General features: G+C 38.5%; 1 protein-coding gene across 2 annotated transcripts in view; it reads left to right on the forward strand.

Annotated features, from left to right (window-relative positions):
* Nucleotides 1–19,744, forward strand: part of LOC149153464 (uncharacterized) — a 371,159-nt gene that overhangs the window by 271,026 nt on the left and 80,389 nt on the right. Inside the window, exons 5-6 of one of the 2 annotated variants that reach the window (XM_089440412.1) lie at nt 12,759–12,881; nt 13,069–13,164. In XM_089440412.1, coding sequence (XP_089296538.1) covers nt 12,759–12,881; nt 13,069–13,149 — 204 coding nt within the window. In that variant the 3' untranslated portion in view covers nt 13,150–13,164. Of the gene's footprint in view, nt 1–12,758; nt 12,882–13,068; nt 13,165–19,744 lie in introns of those variants that run through there. The other variant, XM_089440413.1, reaches the window with a different exon arrangement.

The raw sequence follows: 19,744 nt of genomic DNA on the forward strand, positions 1-19,744 counted from the left end.
AATGTATGAAGTGACTTTGATTTAATTTAAATCAAATGTTAATTAAAGTCTAAGGTGAAAAAGTTAAAAGAAGTTGGAGGGACCCTACATAACTATAGCCTACGCATTAGTTTGATAAAAGGCACATGATAAAAGAAGCTTCCACGTACAGCTACAACAAAGGAATATCCACGTTAGTCAAAGATATCTCCACGCAACAAAAGAAAATCAGCATAGACTTTGATGGAATGTTAAGTACGGTTAATGCAAGTTTTTGTGAGAACTGTCTATGCATTAAACTCCACTTATCCTCCACGCTGCCAGCTAAAAGGTACCTACAGCAGTCAACGCAGACCAGCAAGAGACAATACGCAGTGGTCATTTAAATGAGGATTTATCACAGCAATCAAAACTTTGGTTTGGTGGCAGTTTACGACAGCAAATTGATGGGAGTTAAACTCCTCTTTATCTCCACTCATACTCACACCTGGCAGCAAAAATATGGCACGTTAATCTTCAAGAGAAACACGCACAACAGATCAACCTCTACGCTGTCTGCTATACACAGATTTGATCGGCAGCATTGGTATTTGGTTGCAGATGTGTCAAATCACAGGTTTTAGTTGGAGATTTGGGTGGGAGTTTGTCTGCCATCTACTTCAGTTATATATGCACTTGGCAGCCATAAAGAATGTGCACCAACAGTTGGATGAACGCTGATTCTCAAGGGAGATATACACAGCCAGTTAGGGAGTAGTTTACAACAGTGATTTCCAGCACTTGAACAGTTCTTGCAACCACTTGCAAATTCGTTTTTGCTTTGGGATCTTCACCCTTCCACTTGTCACTTGCACTCACATTGGGATTGGCTCCCATTTGCCTATTTAAATGAGCTTTGGCTCTCGTCTTTAGAGGATAAAACGAGCTGTTGGGCTTGCGGAGACTCTACTGGATTTTGTATTCATCTTTCATATAAATAAATAAAAGTCTTTGGGATTACTAGTTTCTCTTGTGGTGCATTTTTTGGTTGATGAGGTATACCTGTGTCATTTGATGTTATTATTCATTTGATTTTACATTGCTATCTAGTTGTTTTTTTTGTGCATTTGCCTGAAGGCATTATTGTCTAGGGAGGAGAGATTTGCAGCTATCTCAAATATCCTTTGGGCTTGGTATATTTTGAGCTCTTATTGTAGCGTGTTATTTTCGGTTGAATGACAAGCTCAACTTGGTCTCTATATGCCAAGTCTCTTTTGCACTAACAATTGGTTTGCAGGCATTTTTGTGTTCAAAGGATAGGTTGCCAACTCTATTGGAGTGTGAAGACTTCTTCGGTTGGAATAGTCACCTCCAAGGATATGAAAGATCCCACAAGTTGTTCAAGCCAACAATCTCATAAGACGTCAAGAGATTTATTTAAGAGTGTTCTTGGAGGCAATTCAAGTTTGAAGAAAGAAAGCTAAAGCATAAGCTAAGTAACCCTTTTCCATTTGGAAACCCAAGTCTAAGGTTATTTGGGCTTTCATTTGAAAGCATTTCACTTCATTCTAAGCAAAAAAAACAATTTCATTTCTTAAAGAGCAATACTTTGAAGGCACTGGTTGTTTATGTATTTCATGTTTATCTTATGTGTTTATGGTTATTGCTCATATCAGGTTCGCTTATAAATCTTAAATAAATCATCTATTTAACTCTAACAATTCTCCTAGAATCTCACATCCTTTTTTAACTTAACTTTTCATTAGGGACCACCCCCCTTAGCTAACCTAGGAGATAGCTCAAATGGAGAGAATTGGGAATAGTGTGACAACCCCTTTTCTGAGTTCCCTGCCACCAACCACACCTTGTGGGGTTGAAGGCTTTTCTCACTGACTTGTAGGTAGGTGTAGGCGGCAGGGTCAACATCTTTGGCGCCGTTGCCGGGGACAAGCTTTCTTGTACCTGGGAAATCAACTAACCTTTCGGTTTTATCATTTTTTGAACTTTAGATTTAGATTCTTGCTCAAGTGGCGAGTCCACTCAATCCAAATTTTGCAAGAGTTTCTGCTAGGAGAAATTCAAGTGGTCTAGTTATCCTCTCTTCTGATCCTGAAAGGGTTTTTAGAGAGAGGTTGAATAGACTTTCTCGTAGTAGAGCTCTTGTTAGTCTTGAGCAAGAGGCTATTTCTGATAGTCATTTGCTTTTTCAAGAACAAGTAGAGCCTAGCATCATGAATGATCTTTTTGCTCCTTGTGACTTCACTAACATAAATGGCTATCCTCACAATATCCCTGACAAGGCTATTGAAAAGTTGCCTTCCTTTCAAGGTAACAATGCCATTAGTGCTACATCACATGTGAAAAACTTTCATGCCTATATCTTTAAATGGTGTAACACTACTAATTATGAGGATGTGAAGATGAGGCTTTTTGTTTTATCTTTAGAAGAGGATGCTCTTGATTGGCTCACTGAGAAACCTGCTAACTCATATAACTCTTTACAAGCCATTCTGACTGCATTTTTAGATAAGTTTGGAGAGAAGAAGGAAAATAGGCATTTGATCAATGCCATTAGCAACATGAAGAAAAATGAGAATGAGACCATGGAGGAGTTTAACAAGAGATTCAATGAATTAGTAAAAAGCATGCCTGCTACTGTTAAACCTCCTGATGAATTTCTTTTATGCTCATATCTAGATGCTTTTGGGGTTGACACTGCCTATGAGTTGAGGAGGAAGGAGCCTACGAATCTAAGTGTAGCTCAATCTGAAGCCTTGAAGATAGAAAGGGCTAGAAAGCAATTAGGAAAATCTAAAATTCCTGGTTTCAATAGAGGGCCATCAAAATCAAATGATTACAAAGGCAATGCCAAGGAAGAGACTACACATGATCCTATTAAAGAATTAACTCAACTCATCAAGAGCATGGAAGCAAATCACATCAAAGAAATGCAAAACATGCAAAATAGGTTGGTGGCCATGGAGAGATCACAAGTGCAAAGATTCCAAACTAGGCCAAATGATAGATGGCAAAATAATAAAGGCCCTCAACAGGAGCATAGGCCTCCAATCCATTGGAATCCACCAAAATGGTAGATCAGATTCCCCTTTTTGTAGGCCATGTAATGAGTTGCATGAAGAAGCCACATGCCCATATGTGAAGAGAATCATAGAAAATGGCATGTTAGGAGGGACAAGTGGTCAAATCAATATGTTCTCCATGGAAGATCAGATATACACCTTTGAGAGAAATCAAGAGATTGACCATAGGCCTAATAATCTTGGGGTTTACAGTATGATTGCAAATTTTGACGAGGTCACTAAGATTTTTGGGGAAAAACCTACATCTGGACAGATTCTTGCTATGGCAAAACACAAAGGGATGACTTATCAGAGAAGGGATATCCAAGACCAGAATAATCACAGAAATTTTTCTCCTCCTACTTCAGAATTGAATTTTGACTTAGGCAATTGGTTGAATAATGCAAAGGTTTCTATTCCAGTGACAGAACTTTTAAAGATACCATCTCAAAGGGCCAAGTTACTAAGTGCCATTGAAGTTACTCAAAGGGAAGAAAAGCCTAGTGACGAACTAGAAGATGAAGAAATTGTATTGAAAAGTATGAACTGTTATGTGGGGAATGAAGATCATCTACCATTTTATGTTTCTTTGATAGTGAATGATCGTCTTTTACACAACTGCATGCTTGATTCAGGGGCTTCATCAAATGTCATGACCAAGAAAGTCATGGAGCAACTGAATTTAAGGGTTTCTAGGCCCTATCACAACATATGTTCAATGGATTCTAAAAGAATTGAAGTGTGTGGGATAATTAAAGATTTACAGGTTTTCCTAGCTGCATACACAGATAGAATAATGACTATAGATATTGTTGTGATAGATGTTCCAGATTCATGGGGAATGCTCCTATCAAGAAAATGGGCATTAGATCTAGGTGGCAACCTTCAAATGGACTTATCATATGCCACCATCCCCATGCCTGATAATACCTTTGTCAAACTTGATCGAGAGTTAGAGAAAAGATATCATGTTGAAGATCCAAGGAAACCCAACAATGAGATTATCTATAGATCATGCCAGACAGGGAGTGATGTAGTGTTGACAAATTTCCTTCCCCCCTTAACAGAATAGATTCAAAACGAAGAGATTAGGCATAGCTCAAAAAGATTGGGTACTTCAAATTTTCCATCAGAGCATTTTCAAGACAAAGCAGTAGGATTGGCAATAAATGCATCATCATCACCATTGCAACTAACCAAGAAGAAAAGAAAAAAGCGAAAAAAGGAAAAAGATATAAAAAATGAACCACCAGTTTTGAGCAGGATCAAGCCTCAACGCATCAATAGTCGGAAAAGGAAAAGGAAGAGGTTTGGTATATCTGATGGCCACAAACATGTTAAAATTGGGGCAATTCATAATCCCAAGATAGTCAGAATTGGGCAAGGCACATCAAAGAAAGAACCTATGGACTTGCCTGTGAGTAGGCAGGTTCTCAAGATGGATTTTATCGAAGACATCTAATGCCATGGGGCATCTTTTTGTATCATATTTCTAACCTTATCTCGTGTCATTTTTGTTTAAGTAGTTTTATTTAATGAATAAATTGTCATTTATGCTCTTAGAATAAATTTCCATTTCTTCGCTTTTGTACTTTATTTCATTTGATGATATTTTGAATGGATACTGCTGATATATGTCTTTTGTCGGTGGATGCAGATTCCAAGTTCTTGCACACTATCACTTCATATCTAGCATGCATCCCCATATGGAGCCAAATGTTGACCACTAGAGTGGCACATGATGATTATATGAAGACTCCATGCCTAAAGATGATCCAGAGGACATTTGTACCATTAGATATCATCAGTCAATAGAGTTTTTTAACTTTACTTGTATCTTCTTATCATCTTTCTTATACCCAGATTCCACACCCTGCGGGGAATTGTAATAAGTGATACTAGTAATGATGAGTTTTTGAGTCTGTAACAGGCCTAGGATGTTGGGACTCAATCAGCAAATGAGTACACCTTAGAGTTTTTTTTAATCCGGTTAATTATCCCTTCTTTTTCAGAGGCGGATAATTTTCTGGGTTTTTTCACTCACGTTTTACCCCAAAACCAGGGTGACGGTTTGAAGATTGAGCCCTTGACACATCTTAGTGTCTAGAGTCAATGTATATTACCATACTAGATCACACAAAAAGTTTCGTGGAATTTGGCTAGGTTTAAGTATGATTTTTTAATAATTAAAAATTTCCCGCAAAATAGGATTTTTTAATTATTTTCTATGTAATGGTGTAAATAAGTGGCCTTAGGAAATTTCTGGGGCATATGACTGCTCGAAATTCATCCTCAGAGGCCCAACATTATCCTAGGACCCACTTTGGGGGTCAAAAAATGACTTGAGTCCCTCAAAAGCCGATTTTTCAAGTGATAGTAGCAAAAATGAAGAAAAAATTCAAAAAATTGAATAATTGAAAAAATTTATAAATTTTTCCAAAGTCAAAATAAGTCAAATTTTGACATGGAAATTATGTGGAGAGTCAAGGGTGATGTGGCAAGCATGTGGGACCCACCTCATAAGGTACAACAGGCTCAAGTCAAAAGTTTCAAGTCAAAGTCAAAGGGGCCCACAATGAGCTCATGAGAAGTACGTACAAGCAAATGTATGAAGTGACTTTGATTTAATTTAAATCAAATGTTAATTAAAGTCTAAGGTGAAAAAGTTAAAAGAAGTTGGAGGGACCCTACATAACTATAGCCTACGCATTAGTTTGATAAAAGGCACACGATAAAAGAAGCTTCCACGTACAGCTACAGCAAAGGAATATCCACGTTAGTCAAAGATATCTCCACGCAGCAAAAGAAAATCAGCATAGACTTTGATGGAATGTTAAGTACGGTTAACGCAAGTTTTTGTGAGAACTGTCTACGCATTAAACTCCACTTATCCTCCACGCTGCGAGCTAAAAGGTACCTATAGCAGTTAACGCAGACCAGCAAGAGAAAATATGCAATGGTCATTTAAATGAGGATTTATCACAACAATCAAAACTTTGGTTTGGTGGCAGTATACGACAGCAAATTGATGGGAGTTAAACTCCTCTTTATCTCCACTCATACTCACACCTGGCAGCAAAAATATGGCACATTAATCTTCAAGAGAAACACGCACAGCAGATCAACCTCTACGTTGGTTGCTATACACAGATTTGATTGGCAGCATTGGTATTTGGTTGCAGATGTGTCAAATCACAGGTTTTAGTTGGAGATTTGGGTGGGAGTTTGTCTCCCATCTACTTCAATTATATATGCACTTGGCAGCCATAAAGAATGTGCACCAACAGTTGGATGAACGCTGATTCTCAAGGGAGATATACACAGCCAGTTAGGGAGCAGTTTACAACAGTGATCTCCAGCACTTGGACAATTCTTGCAACCACTTGCAAATTCGTTTTTGCTTTGGGATCTTCACCCTTCCACTTGTCACTTGCACTCACATTGGGATTGGCTCCCATTTGCCTATTTAAATGATCTTTGGCTGTCATCTTTAGAGGATAGAACGAGCTGTTGGGCTTGCGGAGACTCTACTGGATTTTGTATTCATCTTTCATATAAATAAATGAAAGTCTTTGGGGTTACTAGCTTCTCTTGTGGTGCATTCTTTGGTTGATGAGGTATACCTGTGTCATTTGATGTTATTATTCATTTGATTTTACATTGCTATCTAGTTGTTTTTTTTGTGCATTTGCCTGAAGGCATTATTGTCTAGGGAGGAGAGATTTGCAACTATCTCAAATCTCCTTTGGGCTTGGTATATTTTGTGCTCTTGTTGTAGCTTGTTATTTTCGGTTGAATGACAAGCTCAACTTGGTCTCTATATGCCAAGTCTCTTTTGCACTAACAATTGGTTTGCAGGCATTTTTGTGTTCAAAGGATAGGTTGCCAACTCTATTGGAGTGTGAGGACTTCTTCGGTTGGAATAGTCACCTCCAAGGATATCAAAGATCCCACAAGTTGTTCAAGCCAACAATCTCATAAGACATCAAGAGATTTATTTAAGAGTGTTCTTGGAGGCAATTCAAGTTTGAAGAAAGAAAGCTAAAGCATAAGCTAAGTAACCCTTTTCCATTTGGAAACCCAAGTCCAAGGTTATTTGGGCTTTCATTTGAAAGCATTTCACTTCATTCTAAGCAAAAAAAACAATTTCATTTCTTAAAGAGCAATACTTTGAAGGCACTGGTTGTTTATGTATTTCATGCTTATCTTATGTGTTTATGGTTATTGCTCATATCAGGTTTGCTTATAAATCTTAAATAAATAATCTATTTAACTCTAACAATTCTCCTAGAATCTCACATCTTTTTTTAACTTAACTTTTCATTAGGGACCACCCCCCTTAGCTAACCTAGGGGATAGCTCAAACGGAGAGAGTTGGGATTTAGTGTGACAGCCCCTTCTCTGAGTTCCCTGCCACCAACCACACCTTGTGGGGTTGAAGGCTTTTCTCACTGACTTGTAGGTAGGTGTAGGTGGCAGGGTCAACAGGTGTCTCTCTCTGAGTGAGCCGATAGAGAAATAAGACTGTCGGATCGAAAATTTGCCGAGGCAAAGGGAACCATGTAGAGCTTCAGCGCAAAGCTAGAGGCACGCAGTTTTTTGCAAGCTGAGTGTTGGGCAGAAAAGCCTTAAGAAGGAGGAAGTAGATCGCATAGTGAGGGAATACTTCCTCAGTGATTTCTTGCCAAGGAAATTAGTATTTCTCATTTGCTGAGCAGTAGAGGAGCAACAGACTTACCAGCTCCATCAGGGAGTGCGTAAGCCAGCCTAGAAGCTACGCAGTAGGGAGAAAGAGGGAGATGTTCGATAGTTTTCGGAGGATATGGCAACCAATGGTTTGAGGGATCAGGACAGGTTGGACGGAGCTTCCAACTACGTCATCTGGAAGGCTAGAATGTCTTTCCTTCTAGATGAGCATGCCCTTAAGACGTATGTTGATAGTGTGGTAGCTGTCCCTACGAATGCAAATCCGCTGAAGAAGTACAGAGCTGAGATGGCAAAGGCAAAGATGATGATCCTGGATGGAGTCAAGGATTATGTGGTGTGCTACGTTGCTAGCAAAGGGACTACTAAGGAGATGTGGGATGCCTTGGTCACATTGTATCAGGGATCTTCCGAGTAGCGAAGGATGTACTTAGAGCAGAAGCTGAGATCTGCTTAGATTTTGAAGGGAGAATGTGTGGATCCATTCCTCACGAAACTGAAGGAGACCCGTGATGAGTTGTCGGTTGCAGGGCACACACCTCAGGATTTAGAGTTTTAGTGAGACTGGCTCCAAATTTCATCTCGGATGAATGGCAAGTCTTTGTCTAGAGTATCCTGGGCAGAGCAACATTGCCAAATTAGGATGAGATGTGGGCAACTCTGAAATAAGAAGAGTTGAGGAGAGACCTGCTCAAGGTCAAACTTGATGGAAGAAACAACAGTAGGTCGAAGCCCAAAGTAGAGGAGGAGGATAATGCAGCCCTTGCGTCGAAGGGACAACAAGGGCAAAAGAGACAAAAGAAGAACGTCTCCAAGGTGAAATGTTTCAGATGTGGCGAGATGGGCCATTATATTCCAGTGTCCTTTGAAGAAAAAGGATAGGGATGAGAAGCATGATCCTAAGGTTGCAGTCACAAAGATTGAATAAGAGGAGGAGTTTGCCATGACGCCAAGATACCTCCAAGAGGGAGGTGGGCTGATATAGAACTGTAGTTCGATAGAGCTACAGATGGGTAGGATCCTTGAGGAGCCCACCTCTTGGATCATCACCTTGCTACGGGAGCCCATGATCAGTAGTAGTGGGATGGAGGAGTTTTCAGTTGGTGCCATGAAATGTTGATTCGATAAAAGCAGTAGTTAGTAGCACCAAAATGTGAGCAGCGCAGAGCAGAGAGGCAACAATGCATGAAGTCATAGTGCAGAGCTTCAACAGTGCAGTGGCTTCAGAGGACAACGTAGGACTGGCAACAATTAGGATTTCTACACCGAGGTGTATCCACTGGATACTTAACTAGTTTTGGGTGTTTTCAGTTGCTTCTCTCAGCAACTGAGTTGCAGTACGGATGCAGTGTTAGCAATGGCAGTGCTAGCAACATAGCAGATGCAACATTTGAGAGGGAGCTATAATACAAATGTAGTGTTGGCAGTGGCAGTGTCAAAGGCAGCAGTATAGCAGCAACAATAGCGCAATAGTTGGTGGACAACATGTCAAACATCAGCAGTGCAAAGGACGATGCTTCAGAGTCAGAGTAGTATGTAGTAGCAATGTATTGCTAGAGCACATTCCTCGCTAAGAGGGAGTGTTTATTTGGGGTAGCATCGGATGTGCTCTAAGCCTCAAATTTTGTAGGGAGGCTTGGGCACATGTATTCCAAAGAACCCAGAAAGCGTTTTGGGAAATTCCACTCAGAAGTGATTTTATTAAAATAATTAATATTTTTCATGGGGTTCCTAAGTCTAAACTTAAAAAAATTAAAATATTAATGGGTATTAATCTAATCAGGGGTGAAACTCCGAGAAAAAGACACAGATCAAGCCAAAACAATGTGAGTCTTTGATTAAGATTTAATCTAGGTCATTGTTTGTCCAACAAGAAGATATAAGAAGGGGCTTGAGGGTCATTTGGAAAACACACCGAGAGATCAAGGGAATCGATTTTCTGAAGTGAGATGTTCTCAGGAAGAAAAATTGATTGAGGAGATTTCTTACAGCAGAGGGGCAGTGAGAATCCGGAAGAAGTAATTTCCGGAGAGTACAAGGCAGAGGGAGGACAGAAAGACGTCCAGAGGAAGGCTGATGCTGGCCCATGCAGTGTTGACACAGAGGCAGCACACTCCTTGAGGGGAAGTCGAGTTTCTTGCTATGGGAAGTCGAGTTTCAGTTGCCAGAAGCCAGGGTGTGAGTCTAGGAGGTAGAAGATTGATTTTCTTAGCCAATAGAGGATCTGGAAGAGGGGCAGCGTAATACCCAATAGGGGTGACGCAAAAGCTGTTAGGAGTGACGTAGTTCTGCGTAGAAACCACACAGAGGGTGACGCAGAGCCTCCAGTTCAGTAGGATCAGTGATTGATTCTCCCAGTGATAGGGTGAGATCATTTCACCAGTGTTTTGTTCAATATTCTCTCTATATCAAATTGCTAATTGAGCATACTAGAATTGTACTCGAATTTTCTCCTGCATAATAATAAAACCCTCAGAGCTGCTGGCCCGATTTCCCTGCATTGGGTTTTTCTAGGGACTATTGTCAAAAAATAATGGTGTCCTATATGTTTCTGTTTTCCTTGCTTAGTTTCTATGTTTCAGAGTCATATTTAATTTGGTGTAGGCTGCTTCAGTAATTTACTTCAATATTTCAAGAAGAAATCTGAAATAAATTTGTAAGATAATTTACAATCTAGGTGAAGTAGATTTAGCTGGTTGCAGTAAGATTCTTGAGATTGTTAGATCTAGGAATTTTCACATGTGGTCCTTGACCCCATCTAGAATAATATGCTTGGCCTTGGTATCATCTTTCTGGTACTCATGCATCATGATAGGATTTGTTGGTACAACAATATGTGTTGTAGCGAACTCCTTCAGTCAATGCTCTTCTAAAATAAGAAGGCATCAGATTCTCCAGGACCAAAGTTAGATGCACCATCCAACCTATCTTGATCCCTCAATCTCGCTGAAGCCATTGCTTAAGCCCTCTAGAGAAAATAAAAATAATCTCTTCTACCAACTAACAAAAGTACTTGGAAAACCTCATAGTTTCCCTCTGCAAGTGGTCTCTGCGCTTTCCTGCAATTCGCTTGGCTATCCTGCAAATTGCTTTTCCTGCAATTCGCTTGGCTATCCTGCAAATTGCTTTCCCTACAATTCGCACTTCCTATAATTACAGGAATTTGACCTTTCCCTGCAATTCGCTTTTCTTGTAATCCACCTACATGAATTCACACTTTCCATAATCACACGAATTTCTCGCAATTCGCACTTGCAACTGGAAACTCGATCTTGACTATTCGTACCGCCTCTAAAAATCAATGTTGCATTAATAGTTATCGGGATAATATCGGCGTAAGGAAAAAATCGTAATTATCGGGAAAAAATCGGAAATAATCGGGAAAAAATCGTTTGGTACAAAAATATTCATTTTTTTTTCATTTTTAACTTTTTCCTTATAAAACCGCGCTGCCTTGACCCTCCACGATAATTACCAAAAAAATCGCGATTTTTTCGAAAAAATTGCGTATAAAAAAATGAGAGTACTACTCGCGATATTCTCGTTCTGATGAAAAACTCGCGATAAAACAATAAAATCGCGATTTTAACAACACTGCTAAAAATGCACTCTGGCAATTTGCACTGCTGAACTCGGCCTGCCTTCTTGCAGAAAATAACATTGGTAAAATTCCTCCAAGTGATTCTGGAAATCGATCTGGGTATTAAACCCTAGGCTTCCTCTTCCAAACCCTTGAGTTGGTCTACTCTGGTAAACCCTTGCACTTTAGATCTGCTCTGATACCATGTGAAAATTCTATTTGTTGTTAATTTGGTTATTATTCACCTATCTTTACACAGAGTATTTGCCCCAACAAATTATTTACTGCAAATAACGAATAAAACACAATTGCAAATTTCAACAGTTAAATAAACTGCGGAAACTATGATAAGAAAGCCAATCACAAAATGGACACAATATTTTTGGATAAAACGTCCCTGGAAAAGCCCCGAAACGACCTTTCTTGCATTTTGCATTGCTATTCCTACAAAATTCCTTCAATCCACCTTTTCTGCTATTGAACTGATTTCCTGGAATTCGCTTTGCAACTAGAAATCTTGATCTGCTACACTGGAAAATCATACAACCTCTCTCTGGCAATCTTGTATGACCTCTCCTGGCAATTTCGACCTTTCTATGTCTGTAGAATAACTCTGGATAATTCCTCTGGATCTCAGAAATTGGAAGAATATTGATGAAAGAAACTCTGGAAATATTTACTACTTCAACTACTGTCACTGATGTCAATCCTCACACTATTATTGCCCCCTCTTCACTGCGATGAATTGATCTCCAAGACCGCCTATCGATTTCCTTTATAATCTATTGTTGAGAAATCAACGACCGAGATCTAGATCTGAAATAATCTAAACGATGGTTAAGATCACTTAGAAACTTTACTGAAAGTCTCTAGAGGAAAATCGACCATGTCCCGATTATTACTGATTAATTAATCTGTTTCCCTAACTTAAACTTAGGAAGATAATTAAAAACTAATTAATTAATTTAATTAAGACATTTTCACTTTATAAAATAAACTACGCTTGGAGATATTTTCTGCTCTTGTGTTCCTAGCCCTCATTGACACCACTTGATGCTAGAAAACCTGTTCGAGCTACATTAACCAACACTTAAATAGATTCAAAGTTATGATCAATCTATGCCAGTATGAAATGTTCACTAATGTAAATCAGAGGTCAATGTTTGCTCCAACAAATGTGCAAACATTTAAGCTGAATTTATATGACTAAAAATATTGACTGACATGATATTTTTTGTGCATATGTATTTTCTTGTTCCTCGAGTACAAAAACTAAAATTTTTGAAGAACATCTCCTTTTCAAAGCAATTAGTAAAAGAGCTTCAATAGGATGGATGTTCATTTAAGTTTATTTGATTTTATTGTGAGATGGCTTTTGGATGCTTGATGCTTGTTCCTGTTTACTTTGCACTTGAAAAATGAACTTTTCTTTGTAGGCAAATATGCTTGAAGGTGGTGGTAAAACACCTATATTGAGTCCAATGGAGCTTGAGGAGATTGGATTTAAAATTGTCAGCTACCCTCTTTCCTTGCTGGGAGTGTCTATTCGAGCAATGAAGGTAAATATCTAAGATATTTTGAAATTATCTGCCTGGCTACGTCTTGTAGCATGCAACATTGATTTTTAAAGTGTGACCTTTTTTTGGTCAAGAGTACTCTTGTATTGCAAATTTCATTAAGTGTACTCTTGTATTGCACAGTTTGTGAATAACATATAGATTTATTTTCGGAGTTGTTTCTATAAAGGTCAAATATTCATGCCTCATGATTTCAGCAGTGGCTTGTCAAATCTACGTCCATAAATGTGAGTACTTGGAAAACGATTGATTATTGGACCTTCTACTCATTGAATGCATCGCTATTAAAGATTAGCTGTTAACTGAAAATGTGCTGAAGTTGAGTTTGAAAACGGAAAATGCTTGAGAAGCTGCTATATAGGACTACTTGTATATTCAAGAAAAGAATTTAATAGGATACTAAGTCAGAAGTGTTTGAAGGCTTGTTATGACTTTAGTTATCTTGCATGAGCCAAATTTGACCAGTTTTATTGGAGATATCAAGCCTTTTTCCATCTGATTGCCGTGCTTAAAATCCTTGTTCAGAATTGTTTTCTTTTTATCGTTGACCAGAATAGTTGGAGTTTTGAGGTCTAAGGACAGATTTTTTTATGACAATGTTGTAGCACTCTTTGTATAGCTTGCTAAAGTCAATGATAGCAAGTACTGGAAATCTTCCAGTTATATGAAATTAGTGGTGGATGGACAATCTGCCTTATGTTAGGACTGATATGTCCTTTTTGTAAGATTGCAATTTACTATTGATAGCAAATATACTTCTTTCATAGAAGGAGATAATTGAAGAGGATCATTGATTTCCACTTCTTCAACAGCACCAAATTTCCATTCTAGAGGGAAACGAATCTGTGTAACGACCTATTTATAAATATAAAAAACGCAAGAATAATAGCAGGCATACGATGCATGCATATGATAGCTACATATGCATGTGTCGCATACCCCGCACTAGTATTTATATACTAAATTAACTATAAGTAGCAAATATCATGACACTTCTTCGAATAGAGGTTCTACTTATCCATCAACACCCATATTGCTTAATGTATCATGATTAATGGGTAAAAACTAAAAGAGGGCTATATAAATTATATATTTTAGATTATTAATAAAAATTATATTAATAAATTAATAAAATGATTAAATATATATATATATATATATATATATATATATATATATATATATAAAAGAAATTAATTAAAGGGGTACTTAGTATAATGTTATAATCTTAATATTAAAAGTACTTTAATCATAAAGAAAAATAATTAATCAAACTATAAATGAAATAAACATTTACATGACCATAACAGAGATATGTGATACGTGACATGGGAGGTGTCACGAGAAGGTTGAGCGGTGGTCTGCTAGTGGAAGAGCGGCCACCGCCAGGAAATTAGATAAAACCACCAAACAGAAGTTTAGAAGGGGGCCGGGGAGGAAGGTAAAGAACGGAAGAACTAAAGGAGGAGGAGGATCATAAACTGAAATTATCCACAGGAAGGAAGAGCGCGGATTGTTTTGAGGTTCTGGGCACAGGGGAACAGTCTGCTTCGACTCGGAAGCTTACTGGACTGAGTAGCCAGGTTCTGCTCAGTTTGGCTAGGTGGATTCGGTCTTTTGGTAACCGTAGCAGAGCAGCTGGAGACATCAGCAACCGCAAGTGCACAGGTAAGTACCTTCATTAATTCTGTTAGTTAATTCTGTAAAAAAACAAATTCAAGAAATTAGTTACAGGTTCATTAATCTGCTTTAATGGCCCTTACAATCTGCGCCTCTAATTGATGAAATAATTTCGTTACGAAGGGTAGCGGAGTTCCAATCTTGAAAAGCGATCTGATTTCAAATAATTTATGTTGCATTATTGAGGTGTGATTGCTTTTCAATGTTGGCTGTTTGCATTATTTCCCTAAGTTGCTTGAAGAATTAGATGATATCATGTTGCATGACGATCAGTTCACCAATGGTCATTGATTTCATTAAAAGAGGATGGTATATTTAGAGCACCATGCAGGATTCATGGTAATGTTCACTTTCCAAAGGCTGCAATTTTGAGTGTTGGATGGTCATGAATTTAGTTCGGAAAGATGTCAACTTTCACTGTTAGTTATACTATTATGTCATTGATAAATTTGTTTTTACTGTTTTCAATGATGGTGGCTATGTTAATATTCAATGCTACATTTCTAATCGATATGGTTTTTAAATTTGCACGAACTACAATGATAACGGTTGCAGTGTAGAGGTTAACCAATTTCACTTTTATTGGATGATAATTTGGACTGCCATATAAAATGGCTGTACTTTTCAAGAAGCTGTGACCTTTTGGCACCAGTCAATAATTTAACGGCATAGAGTAATTGATCACTACCATTACGTGGTGATTGATTTCAATAATGAAAGAGTCGTCCTTTTTCTGTGTTCTGATATTGTTTCATCATTAAAGTTGCTTGGATATAATGGTAAAATATAGGATATGTTTTATAATATATAAATAAATGTAATGTAGTAGTGGCTTGATGGGTAGGCATATGAAGCATCAAGCTAGGAAGTTGGGAAGTCGAGCTAGGAAGTAGAAAGGTCAAGTTAGTTAAAATGTCTGATCATTTCCACCTTCAAAAGAATATGTACCCCTGTGGGGATGAGTGTGCCTTCCAAATAATAACGTCTTTTTATTATCATATTCCATTTCCTCTGTGTGTGCATCCCCTGAAATTTAATATGGTAGAGCTTTAAGATCGGAAGCCTGTGAATGGAGTCGATTATCTGTGAAGAGTTAGCATCAGCTATCAAGAAAGAAAGAATTCATATGGTGTAACGAAGGAGAAAGAAGATACAAGTAAAAGAAAGTCTATTTCAAATTGGAGTCTATAACATTATGAAATGTTATAAATTTTTTGAAGGTTTTGGAAATGTTTAAAATAATTTATGCAAAATGATGGAAAGCCAAAGAAAACAGAGCTTCACAAAATTGAAAGGAGTAAATGGATTTGAAGTGGAAATTCATGCCCAAAGAAACAAGGTGTGCAATGTTGAAGGGGTGAGATTATGCCTAGAAAATCATCACACATAAAAGACAGCATAGAAGGAGTGGAATGATTTTGAGGAAACCATGAATGCAAAGGATCATGATAGTGAAGCTGATGAGGAATATATGGATGAATTTTGGGCTGCAGGTTGGGGGTTGAACATGATGATCAAGAAAAAGAGAATGTTGTGCCCCTTTTGGCAAATAATGTGGATCAATATGAGGCATCTCCAGAGACACCAAGTTATGAAGCCCATCCTGATGAATGGAAAGGTTTCTTCTTTATGTTTCAAAATAATGCCAATCTTGCCAAAAAGGATGATGCCATTGTTGAAGAAGAGTTCAATAGCCCTAGTCTGGAGAGGATTGAGGAAGATCCTTCTCCCCATAATGTCATTGAAAAGGGGTTTTTCTTCATGTTTGAACAACATAGCCCTCATTATGTCATTGATGATGATAGCCGAGAAATGGATGCATGCCCTGAGGCTCGTTTCCCTAGTTTGAAGGAAGAGTTGGTTCCTCCACTCAAAGGAGGGGAATTGTGGTTTTTCCCAAGATATGATGTAGCTGCTAATGGGAAAGAGGATGAAAGGCATATTAGCCCTTTTTCAGTATGATTCTAGCAGGAATGCACCTTGTTGCTGCGATTCTTCTTTCCCCCATCCTTTTCAACATAAGCCTAGGGACATCAAGAAGGGCTCCATACCCAAGGAATATTTTAAGATAAGATTGTTGAGTTTGATTATTGACTTTTCCATATTTAGGGTTGAGGGAATGACCCGATGGGTCCGACATGACTCGTGTTCTTCCCCTTTTCCCATGGCCCTTTTGCATGATTGATGGTTGTCTTATTCTCCCACCTCCCTCCCTTGTGAACTAGCATATGAGTGTCATGATTATCATGTTTGTTTTCAAATGTATATCATAAATGATCATAGAGGTAGAAAACATGACCTGGATTTAGTGATATGTTGTAACATTGGCTATATGACTATACTTAGCACTTGCATTGTATATTATGCATGTTAGAGTAGGATAAATTGCATATTGATTTTGCAAAGCTACTATCATCATCTCATGTTTTCATGTTAGAGTAGGTGCATTTAGATTAGACTTGCATCTTAGAATAGATTTACTTTTCTGTATGGTTTTATTATTTGATGAAAACATGAATGATAAAAGTACGCTCAGGATAGATGCTTCTAACATTGTCATGATGTGCAGGATACAGGTTTGTAGTCCCAGAGGATTGTTGGTGTTCTCATGACTTCCTGTTTGAGTACATGGTTCGTGCTCTCTACAGTGAGTCCTAGTTGGAGCCAGATGTTACCCACCAAAAGTGGGTGACCCCATAGGAGAACTTTTCTCCTAGAGTTGTCTTCAGCTGGTAGCCAACAACCCCTGACAACCACTAGTGTAGCCGATATATTGTGCCATTTTATATCTGCTCCTTGAACCAGTCATATGTCCCCTCGCCCATCTATCGAGAGCATATCTTTGAAGCTGGGTAATCCAATACTAAAGGTATGTTTTTCATTCTGGAATCAGGTGCTTATGCTTGTTTTCCCTTGGTCATATTAGGCACAGATTATTGAGTGATTGTTAGTTTTTCTTAGGGCTATATTGTTCTTTGCTTTGATAATTGCATTTCTTCATTTACACATTAAATTCACCCCATAACATCATAACATTATTCAGATTTACATCATTATTCAACAACATATGCAACTATGTAGAAAGAACAATATCATCATTATCAATGCAGTGAAACATAAAGGAACAATAGAAGAAAAACATTCACACATAAAGACACCAAGATTGGTCGGAGACCAGGGCAAAACCCACTATGGGGAAAACCCTTTCAAATTCTTCTTCTTATTAGATTGTCATTGAATGATTAAGCAAAAGAGAGTACAATGATCCATATCTTCATCTGTACAACTATCCAACAAAAATTAGCTAAACAATATCCATGAGATGAACCCAACCATGCTCATACCCAAAAACCCTGATTCAAAAGCCTGTAATCTATGAAACCAGATTCGCCCCCCTTGCCTGTTGTGTCCTGAATAAGGTGAATTAGACACGATTCGGTCGGATTCGTGTCCGATTGGGACACGATCATGTTCTGATTCAGGCGAATCAGACACAATTTGATTAGATTCGTGTCTGATCGGGACACGATCATGTCCGGATCGTGTCTCGATCGGACATGATCGTGTCCCAATTCTGGTACACGAATTCCAAATTTGGGCTCTCCGTGGGGCGTTAAAAGGTCGTTTTGCCCATTCTTTTTTCACATTCACTTCTTTTGTTTGTTGTGGGTGTTTGGGAGCAAAGAGCAAAGGGTGTGGGAGAATTTTCAAGGAGATTCAAGCAACATGTAAGTGCATTTTCTCTCTATTTTTTGCATTTTTATTACAACAGTTTGCATGTGCATTTATTTTACAAATTTGTGCATTTTTTGTTTTTTTTTTACATCATTCATGGCTCAATCAAGGGCAGCAGGTAAGAGGCAAAGGAAGGGGAAAAATGTTCCCATTGGAGATGCCCCTCCTCTCCCAATTTCATCAGGGCCTGCTGCAAGTGGGGTTGCAACAACAACTTCAAATGTTGAGGGAAGACATCCTCCTCAAGATAACCAATATCCTTTGTGGAAATATGTCACAAGGGAGCAAGGGCCAAGCAACAAGATGAAGGGAGGAGGCAACATGAGTTGGAAATGTAGCTATTGCAACACTAATTTCACGAGCACATATTACTGTGTGAAAGCTCATTTGTTGGCAACTTGTATAAAGGTGCCTTTACCAAAGAGGAAAGAAATGGAAAGAGAGTCTGTAAAGTTTTGTAGATGTTCTATGCTAAGAGCAATTTCACTTTTCTCATAGCAATCATACAAGTAGTTAAGCAAAATGCAGATAGAACATATAAGCAGATCTTACAGAAGACAAATCAGAAACAAGAAAAATGTATGTGTTCGTTTCGGCGGTCAACAGGATGCTTCAACCAGCAAAGTCTCCTTTGGTCAGCCAGCCCAGATGTGTCACAAGATCCCTCCAACTAGTAGATGAGTCAACCCAAGTCAATACTACAAAAAGTCAACGCTGTCCTGAAAAGTCAACGCAGGGGCAGCAAGCTAAAAGTCAACGCAGCAGCAAAACGGTCAACCCTTTGACCTCGATTTTTGTGCCAGATAGTACGGTCTTCAAAAATCGAACTTTCCACCAATTTTCAGCTTGATTGGACCAAGCGTTGACCAAAGTCAACGCTGGTCAAACTTTCTGCGAAACCCTAGCAGCAGAAAATCCGTACGGTCTGTCCTCTTCGTCCTTCCCACGTGAGGCTGAAATTCGTTCTCCAGGTAGCGTACCCTCTAAGATGAGAGAGGAAGATGTGAGTTGAGTTGTGTTAAAATTCTCTCCAACTTTTCCTGTATATATATATCCATCAATGAGGGTGTGTGACACATCTGTTGGGCATGTGAGCCTACATTACAAAACTGGCTGACCTTGCACATATAATTTATTAAGAATAATAAATTCACAATATAAGTTCTGCTCATCGGATTAAGACTATTTTTATATGGATTTTACACCTCTCAGAAAGAGGAATCCAATAAAAATATTAGCCTCTTAATCTGAGCATCAGAACATGGAGTTTGGACCTAGTTGTCCAAATTTAACACTCCCTCTCAACTAGGGAGAACTCCATTTATTAGTGCAATCAACATCGTGAGTCATCCCGCCGAAACTTGCTTTGCTGGCTTCTTTATTTCAGAACAGAAGTGGGTCAGTCACAAAGACATCATTCCCCGACTGAC

The sequence above is a fragment of the Pinus tabuliformis genome, chromosome 9 (assembly GCF_031772625.1).
Source record: "Pinus tabuliformis cultivar Carrire ecotype Pingquan chromosome 9, CPIR1, whole genome shotgun sequence".
NCBI classification, from domain to species: domain Eukaryota; kingdom Viridiplantae; phylum Streptophyta; class Pinopsida; order Pinales; family Pinaceae; genus Pinus; species Pinus tabuliformis.